The sequence below is a fragment of the Saccostrea echinata genome, unplaced genomic scaffold (assembly GCF_033153115.1).
Source record: "Saccostrea echinata isolate AGI-Se365-2 ecotype Australia unplaced genomic scaffold, CSIRO_AGI_Sech_v1 ptg000033l, whole genome shotgun sequence".
NCBI classification, from domain to species: domain Eukaryota; kingdom Metazoa; phylum Mollusca; class Bivalvia; order Ostreida; family Ostreidae; genus Saccostrea; species Saccostrea echinata.
The window spans coordinates 14,808,286-14,818,583 of NW_026889782.1; the positions used below are offsets into that span (position 1 = coordinate 14,808,286).

A 10,298-nucleotide genomic window follows, 5' to 3' on the forward strand; every position below is an offset into this window, starting at 1 on the left:
AAGTTATCAAGTTTATCATAAAACTTGGTTGTAAGAATACATTAAGGTCTTTTTCAAATAAAATATCCAAATATGAAACAGATGTGTCAGACTCTGCAGTGTATCTTTTATCTCAAACTCACCAGGATATATCGTATCGACATAAGAATGGAAATAGCCATTGTTAATTGACAATATGTCGTCGATATATCTAAATGTCGAGTTGAAGGCCACAGCAAGTGTTTTTTCTTTTCACGTACAAGATTTTGGACAAATTCTACTTCATAAGAATACAAAAAAATATCTGTTAATAACGGGGGCGCAATTGGTACCCATGGGAATTCCAACAGATTGTTGGAAGACCTGGTCTCCAAAAACCACATAGATATTGTCAATCAGAAACTCAAGCATATTTTTAATGTCAACTTCAGAGTACTTGTGTTTACAATCAGAATGTTTTTTAACAAAATAATTTTGCAAATTACCAATGACAAGGTAAGTAAATTTACGAGTTCCATTTTTATTAAAAAAGCAGCTGTCAATGATATAGAAAAGCCTGGACTTTAACTTATCGTGGGGAATGGTTGTGTATAAAGTTGAAAAGTCGTAGGTTTTAAACTGAAAGTGAGAAACTTTTACATTATAAATGAATAAGGATGATAAATGAAAAAAAAAATCTGAGAGAAAAAGATCGAACCATACAGTTTTTAATTTTTATAGATACACTTTCATTTCCGTTATTTATTCATCTTCATCTTAAAAAAATACTTACCATAAAAAACGAATGGTTTATTATATTGTGAAATGGCCCAATTAAAATGCACATTTGATTTAAAAATTATAATTATTTAAAATAGGAAGCATTAACAACTTCAAACTAACAATTAGAAAGACAATAAACAACTGTCTATCTCATACTCTCTGAGCTCTAGGTTACTTCAGCTGATTTTGAGAAGTATTGCTTAATAGAGTTTTCATTAGGAACTTCATGACTCATTTAAAAAAGTATATGCCTCGTCTTTTCATACATATTTGTCTTGCAGTAAAATATAAATAAATAAAAACAATAATAATAATAAATTTTCTATACAGTTTGACAGTTTTCAATTTTATTTCATTTACTATGAAATTTGTTCAGAACTGCGAACGATAGTATTGTTCTGCCGCCTACCTCCGAGAAAATTTCAAAACTTAACATATTTGAATGATTATTCAAATTTATATAGATATTTATGTGCATTTTCATAAAACATAACTTATCTAAGAAAACAAAGAGAGATAACTCTTAAATTTTGGTAAAAATTGCGTTTTTCCTATAGAAATCAACGGAAAACGGGAAAATATTTTTGAAACATCCCCCCCCCCCCCGTGAAACAAAATTTCCTTTTTATGGGTTTTATGTATCGTTTTTTTTTTTTCACAAATTCATACCAAAGCTTTTGTTGTTTCACGGGGGAGGGACATATGTTAACAGACAAAAAACTGCAAAAATGATCATTTTATTACCGATTTAAAATGAGACTACAAATAAAATATGGTCTTTTATCAATCTTTTATGTTGAATTTTACATAATTTAAACATATGGAAAGTTTTAAGGGTCATTTATCCATATCCGTACGTTTTTGAAAATATAGCGATTTTTAAAGCTTGATTTCAATGAATAAAGTCGCCCGCGTGGCGCAGTGGTTAGAGCGTCTGCTCTAGAGTCGCGAAGTAAGGAGTTGATCCTTACGTCGCGGGTACGAATCCCACTGTGGGACGTGGAGACCGGTCCTTCGGATGAGACCGTATAAACCGAGGTCCCGTGTCGCAGTAGGTGCTGGCACGAAAAAGATCCCTCACTGCTCAATGGCCGTAAGTGCCGAGTATAGGACAAAATTTGCAGCTCTCCACCGGCAAGTGGTGGCGTCTCCATATGAGTGAAAAATTCTCGAGAGGGACGTTAAACAAAATACAATTAATCAATCAATGAATAAAATTTTCAACCCCTCTTTTTGAAAAGAGTAGTAAATAAAAGCAATCAAGTTTTTTACACTGGTTTTAAAATTATTAATCAATTAATAATGAACTCATCTTTGCATTCAATCAAGTTTTAATGTCCAAACTGCCATTTATAGAAAATTAAATTGGTGTAAAATGTATGCGGGAATCGAGAGTTAGCGTGCGTGGTTCTTCAATCGTTTTTCAATGATTCTTTTGAATGCTGTCCAAAGATAATGTAAACAAGAGGCCCAAGGGCCTTAACGGTCACCTGAGTATAACACAACAATTTAGAGGATCCATAGAGTATAAGGTGAAGCTTTGTTGCCCAAAAGCAAGATAAAATAGGATGATCAGGATCAACAAAATAATTAGTCTAGTGTTCATTAACAGTACATAAATTAGGTTCTAATCTGTTCCCCATTTATCACTCTCACCAGACAGTATATAAACAAACTTATAATCAGTGCTTCTGTACTTTTTAATTCCTTGTTGAAATCTCTTGGCCTCTCTTGGTCTTTGATGAACATTTAATAAGACAAGTTATTTGTGTCTCATTTTTTATTTATCTGTTACTTACAAGTCTACCTGATCATTAAAACTATGAAAAAACTTTTTGTATTATACAATAAAAATTCTTGCATAATTCTCTTATTCTATTAACATTTCAAGTACATTATTTACAGTGATTTATTATCACCAGTAAATGGCAAAGGGAAATAACTCCTTTCAGTAGAGTACAAATTAATAGAGCTCTGGCCTGGACCAGAACACTTGATCAAAAGGTTCTAATGTTCAAAAATCTGGTAAAAATACCCTTCCTTTAGTTATTAAAACTTTTACTCTTTTTGCCTCTGATATGCCCAGGTGCAGAGAATATTTTTAAAGCATTAATGCATTTTCACTGTATAATAAATAGAGCCCCACCCTAATATCAGAACCTCTGATCCAGGGGTCATGAAATTCACAATTTTGGAAGAGGCATCCTTGCTTATCATAACCATGTATTTGTTTAAATAATACCCAGGAGAAGAGAAAAAGATTTTCAAAGAAATAATGCACTTTCACTATATGATCTATATTGCCCCGCCCTAGCACCAGAACCCCTGACCCTGGGGCTATGAATTTCACAATTTTGGTAGAGTCACCCTTGCTTATCATAACTATGTATTTAATTTGTTTAAATGATACCCAGGAGTAGAGAAGAAGATTTTCAAAGAAATAATACACTTTCACTATATGATCTATATAGCCCCGCCCTAGCATCAGAACCCCTGACCCTGGGGCTATGAATTTCACAATTTCGGTAGAGTCACTCTTGCTTATCATAACTATGTATTCAATTTGTTTCAGTAATACCCAGGAGAAGAGAAAAAGATTTTTTAAGAAATAATGCACTTTCACTATATGATCTATATAGTCCCACCCTAGCACCAGAACCCCTGACCCTGGGGTCATGAATTTCATAATTTTGGTAGAGTCACCCTTGCTTATCATAACTATGTATTCAATTTGTTTCAGTAATACCCAGGAGTAGAGAAAAAGATTTTTTAAGAAATAATGCACTTTCACTATATGATCTATATAGTCCCACCCTAGCACCAGAACCCCTGACCCTGGGGTCATGAATTTCACAATTTTGGTAGAGGGCTCCATGCTTATTACAATGATGCCAACAGTTTGACTGCTTGATGTCCAGGAGTAAAGAAGAAGATTTTTAAAGATTGCATTAATTTTGATGGTTTTGTCCCCACCCCTCAGGCCCGGGGGGGGGGGGGGCGCAGGGGCCACGAATTTCACAACTTGTGTTCCCCTTCACCCATAAATGCTATATGCCAAAATTGGTTGAAATTGGTTTGCTGGTTCCAGAGAAGAAACTGAAAATGTTCAAAAGTTTACGAACGACGGACGACGCCGGGCAAAAAGAGATAGCAATAGGTCACCTGAGTGACTCAGGTGACCTAAAAATCTAATAATAATAATGATTGATTCATAACTGCGGGCGTTAAAGTTTGCTATAACATAATTTTTCCAACTTTTTTTGAATTCGTGATGTGGGGGAAATGCTGTTATCTCCCGTAGTAATCAAATCGAGGTACTTCCTTACCTTCTTTACTCCACCTGGTAGATCTACTTTTTGACTTTCGGCTTCGTCTTCGTCATCAGAATTAAGTTCCTGAAGGGAGAAAAGAGAATTTTTGTTGAAAACTTGTAATTTTCCTCGTTAATCAATTATTAAGTCATTGCTTCTGTACTAAATAGGACTATGGATTACTTGTCTGCCTCATCAATACATGGGGCTGACGGTGGGTGTTGCTTGCTTGTCTTAGGTACCTGATCCCACCTTTCATGTTTCCAGGGGTCCGTGTGTTTCCTCTGTTCACGATTTGTTTTGTTTATTCGTCTCATGAGATTGATAAAAGTTCGTTATCTTCACCTTTTACATCCGAAACTTTTAGTTTATTTTCAAATATATACCTTAAAGCAGGCTTTTCTGCTATTTTATTTTTACAGATAAATTTAAAACAGGAGATATCTCTTATGCAAGTAGTGTACGCTTATTTACATGTCAAAAGGTTTTGTTTTTTTTTTAGAGAATCCAAAAATATGTGTGACCATAAATTCATTTTGTCATCTGACTGAATAAGAAAAAAAAAGACTAAATCACAAGTTAATGTTGATGGCTGTTAAACAAATATTATATCTGACAAAAAAAAAATTACCTTAATTCCAAATCAGTAATTTAGTGCAAAGGAAAGGGGTTAGGGCAGATTCCCACTCAATATTTGTCTAATTTATTTGTACAGTAAGGTTGGTGTTACTTAAAAGACTACTTATCCTGATAAGTGTTAATAAACTTTTATAACATCTCACCGATACGTTCAAAGAGTCATCTTCAGTTTCCTCTACAACGAAAAATAAATTTTATCCAAGGTAGTAAATTACATTTAAGGTCATCTGGAAAAAAATGTCTTCAGAATCTGAAAAGATAGAGCTCGATATCGACACGATAATTACAATTTCATAAAGTGATAGTATACAAGTAACTCACATGTTCAAAGGCCAGAGTAATTTTTTTTGGGGGGGGGTGACAAATCATGATACGATATCGTGACAGAAAGGAAAACTTCGTAAATAGAAAGCATTTTAATATATATGTATAAAGAAATGACGTAGCAAACTATAGAAAGGTAATCTGTCGATATCGTAACTGCATCGTCTCTTGGACATAACTCCGATATACAGTATGCATATCATCCACTTACCACGGACAAATGGTGTGATGTCTTCATCATCCTGTAATATATAGTTTTGCATAAAATTAATGCTATTATCACATAATAAGAACTATATATATGATAAATATGTCAAAGTTAATTGGCAGTCCTAACGACTTTTTTATGATTTTAACCCTGTTACTTCGAACTCTCGGATATCTCGATGCTTAATTTCGGTCCCGTCACACAACGATACGATACGATAGAGATCCCTCTCTGCTCAATGGCTTTGGGTGCCGAGTAAAGGTCAAAATTTGAAGCCCTTCACAGGTGTATGGTGACCTCTCTATATGAGTGAAAAATTCTCGAATGGGACGTAAAACAACATACAATCAATCAACAATCGGTCCCGTCGAGTTCGAGATAACCAGGTTTGACAGTACTTTGTCTTTATCCTCGCATCAATGGCAGTAAATGATTATTTACAATATATGCGTCTTTATCCTCGCATCAATGGCAGTAAATGATTATTTACAATATATGCACATTGTCGTATTTCATCCTGTACCATACACATGATACACTTATTAAAAACACGCATCTGGTGAAACAAATCCCACACAGTATAATCAGTCCGTTAAATTTTCTTGTTCATGCATGGATACATAGAGATTGTGTCATGAGGGTCAGGATCAGCCTACCCCCATCCTTGGAAGCTTAAAACTTAAGTTATAGTAAAGAAACCAAAACATGACCCTGAAGATACGCCCTCCCACTAGCAAAACCAGGACCAATCATGACCAAGAATGATGGGGATAGCCATACTAGAAATCGTCTAAGGAAAGCTACCCCCCCCCCCCTCTTCTCCCCACCAAGGATTGGAAAAGTTGTTCAGGGTTTTTTTTTTCTTCTGCTTTTTGAAAAAATTCAACGCCCTGATATATTCTGAGATGGAGTGGAAATCCCCTCCCTGGAAAAAAATCCTGGATCGGTGCATGATGTTACCGTCTCGAACGCAACCCCTCTCCTCCTTTACTAATTAACTAATTAACGAATAACCTTTGCGTTCCTCTCTCTGTAGTCTTTGAAAAACTCTTTAAGCGCATTTCGTAGCTCTGTAAAGGAATATAAAGTATATCAATTAATTATAAACAATTTTAACTATGCCTCGTTAACAAAAAACACATGAAAACCAAATAGATAAACCTCATGTAATCTAATCTAACCAAATCTAAAAAGATTTATAACATAATATGACATTTATTTATGATGGATTCGTGATTTTCTAAAAATTCAACAATCAATAATAGAATACCGTTTCAGACAACGGGAAGGAATTTCCTTCCTCTGTTGATTTTCAGGGTCCAATCGAAAATGGAATTAAGAGAGAGAAAAAATAGCATTTTACATGTGAATTTGAAAAGCAGGTCTCCTATTCTCTTAAATAGGGATCTTTCATTTACACAGGTTGACAGGTGGTTTTAACTATGAGTACTGACCATTTAAGACAGTACACCACAGGTATAGATCAAAATTTCCCAAAATTCATCGTTTTAAAACTTTGATGCTTAACTTTTTTTAAACGAGTTTAAATTATTTCACAGGATTACTATACTACTTTAAATTGGAAATGAATTCATGCTCTATATACGCCCTACACCTAACCTTATCTCCATTATACACTGAAACCCGTCAGACCTGTCCAACACCTTTGTACAGTTGTTAAATTTGCGAAGTGAGAGGTTGTTTTATACCTTCATGACTTTTATTTGAAAGCAAGGGGACTTTTTGTTGTATTTAAAAAGTTTGTGCTTGTATTTTCTAAATTCTTAATTCAGGCAAAAAAGCCGATTTTTGGTACTACATGTATAAGTAATCATGGGAAAAGATTTTGAGGTAGTTCAGTAAAATACAATTACCTGTTTATATTTAGTATAAGAAAGAAAGAAAATCACATTCGTCTCTATTAATTTCACTATTGTGTACACGTACATGTACCTTATAAAATTCTTATAAATTAGCTTGTTTTTCTAACCATATCAAATGGAATATATTCATATACATGTATGAAAGAAATCTTCAATAAAAATCTATGATTTTCGCCTATTAAATGTTCCCCATTTCTTGAATTCATCGCTTATTAATTGAAACCCAGAATATAACTAGTTAACATGTTGAGTTATTTTTCTTGTCTGGTATTTGTTATTTTCAAGACGAACTTGAACGTATGCGTTTTATTGAAAACAAAATATGCAATAAGAATATATTTCCTTCCTTTCAGAAAACGTTTTATTTGTTTTTTTCTGCGATTCATTGATACTGCTTGTCATGCGGTGAACTCAAAAACCGGCATGTTTGCAGAAGGAATATATGTACATGTATATTATTTGCATTCTCCAGTATTTTTACGAGGTTTTATTGCATCAAGCTAAATCAAATCTCAAATACACAGCTTATAAAATCATTTAAATGATACACGTGTGAATTAGTCAAGAGTACTTATATGCAATGCAGATATAACTCGTACAGTTTATATAGCTTTGAGAAATTTGAACTCTCCTTTGCTGTAGATTCTCAAGGTCAAATGAGGAAAACACGTCGGGTGCATATTTAATGAATATTTTAAGGAGGGCTCGTCCACATATGTTTAGTACGAAAAACAAAATCATTTATTCGAGGTAACACGTGACAAAGTTATACTGACCCATTACACTGAACATTAAAAATAAAAAGTATAATGCATGGTTAATAAATCCCCGTACATTAACCGTCTCTTCCTAATAATTTGGAAATATAAACCCGAAGGTACCCTGACACGGTGTCAAGGACATGCTAATATATACATATATTTATAGCTTAATTGCATTAAATTAAAAAAAAAACCCATTTAAATCCCCCTAGCGGTTGCATTTGTTTAAATTCCTAATTCCTAGATTTTAAAAGGAAATTATTTAATTGAAGTAAATGCCATGGCCGTAGAAAAAAAGGGGCAAATATTTAGCCAAACTGAATATAGAACGACAATGACGAAGTATAGAGCAGGGTAGATATACATCCTTTTTCCGTTGGTGTATCATATGTAACTTTTGGAATTTACTAGGGGGAGGTAAATGCAAAATTTACAATTTTGCATTATCCTCCACCTAGTAAACTCAAAATTTACAACACGATAGGTGAACAAATTGTTTTCCTACTTAACAAATACAAACTAATTGTTGTTACTGCGCCAGTCATTGTATGAGTGTCTTCAATTAAGAGAAAATGGAGGGAAAATAATAAGAAGAGAGTTATTCTTTTGATCATGATTACATTAAATCTTAACATATATTTCGGATACTTTTTATCCTATTTTAGGTTATGATATATTTATTTATGTATATTTCTCAATTTTTTAAAAGGTTAATCAATCAGAAGAAAAAAAAAATTTTAAGTGAAACTTAGCAAGAGCAAAATCGATTCCCTTCAAAAAAAAAATAACCTCTCATACCATAGCTCAATATTAATAATATAAATTCTCAGCTAGGCTATAAACATTTTGTTATATAAAATTGTACTTACGGTTCTTCGAGAAAGCTCGTCCTACGGAGAATTGTATAAAACTCACACAGATCAAAGACACGATTAACAACTTCATCTTTACAGCAGACAAAGGGGTTATGGAAAGTCGGACTGCAGGTAACTGGTTTATAGGGGGCTGGCCTTTTGACGTACCGCTTCAAGCTTCATTTATCCCAACTTTAACAATTTTAACAAAAAAAACCTCAAAGATTTACAAGGGTCATAACAATTATCCGAGTCATCATGACCATGCTGTTCTTCAGAAGATTCCTTTATGATATTTTCCTTCTATTTTTCGATGAAAATTTTTGATCTCATACTGTTTGTATCTTCGTTACTCCATATGGTCATGACCAATCAAGAATCCAAACTTTAGAGGAATTCTTAATATCGATATGATTAATATAGCACTGGTTATCTGAAAAAGTTTTTTTATTTCATTATATTTTCATACACATTAATTTTTACAGATCTCTACAATTCTTACAAGTGTATGAATACAGAACACTATTCAGGTGTATGCTCAGCTTCTAGACAATATCATAATTAAGCAATAATTTAGGTACTGTGTATCTTTTTAGTAGTTTAACGCGGTATTTAAAAAAACACCACCAAAAAAACCCTAAAATGAATTACCGGGCTTTGAAATGTTTTCTTTATTTGTTGTTTAACGTCCCTCTCAAGAATTTTTCACTCATATGGAGACACCACTAATTACCGGTGGAAGGCTATACTTGGCTCTCAAGGCCATTGAACATTGAGGGATCTTTTTCGTCCTCGTTTTATCCGAAGGACCGGTCTCCACGTATGGTTCCGCAGTGGAAACCACGAAATAAGATCAGCTCTTTACTCCGCGACTCTACAGCAGATGCTCTAACCAGTACTCCACAAGGGCGGAGACTTTGAATATGAGTGCATTTTCTCCACACGGAACGTATATACACAACATTAAATTTGAGAAGTAGCTGAAAAGGAAAAAAACTAAAAGCCCTAAAATTATTTGATTTGTAGGTAAGAACACCTCAAATCCGAACTCAACAATTTTTAAACCATAAAAATACTAGCAATTTAAAGTTTTTTTTTTTTTATTTATTCATTGTTTCATAAATATATATTTAGGTGTTAAAAATTATTTATTGGGACATCTTTTCAAAAGTAAACTAGTATTTTCTTACAGAAATAATGACTTCTATTTGTCTTGTCTTCGAAGTTTAACATTAAGGGGATTTATTTCACCTCGGCTGGTTGCTCTGTTTTGATAAACCTTCAAAGTTGAGATTTGGAGGGCAATGATTATGGAAGTCCTAATAACAAACATTGGTGCGTATACTTATATATTTTTAATGAGTAAGCAATAAAAATGAAATGTTTTTTAGCTATATACAAATGTAGTTCAACATTTTAATATTAAACTAAAATAAAATTCTAATTGTACTTCATGACTTGGCTATCATTTTTATCATCAAGTTAAAATATTATAATCATTTATTAGTCTGTGAACACTTTGAATAACAGAAGACTTGAGGGTGTTTTTAATGGTAAAAAGACAGAAAATGTGACTA

At 33.3% G+C, this 10,298-nt stretch overlaps 1 protein-coding gene across 1 annotated transcript in view; it reads right to left on the reverse strand.

The window, feature by feature from the left end:
- Positions 1-8,812, reverse strand: part of LOC133198174 (blastula protease 10-like) — a 29,266-nt gene extending 20,454 nt beyond the window's left edge. Inside the window, exons 1-5 of the mRNA XM_061334307.1 lie at positions 8,737-8,812; positions 6,238-6,293; positions 5,227-5,257; positions 4,835-4,866; positions 4,068-4,136 (exon numbers count right to left, since the gene is read on the reverse strand). Coding sequence (XP_061190291.1) covers positions 4,068-4,136; positions 4,835-4,866; positions 5,227-5,257; positions 6,238-6,293; positions 8,737-8,812 — 264 coding nt within the window. The remainder of the gene's footprint in view (positions 1-4,067; positions 4,137-4,834; positions 4,867-5,226; positions 5,258-6,237; positions 6,294-8,736) is intronic.
- Positions 8,813-10,298: the final 1,486 nt, after the last annotated feature.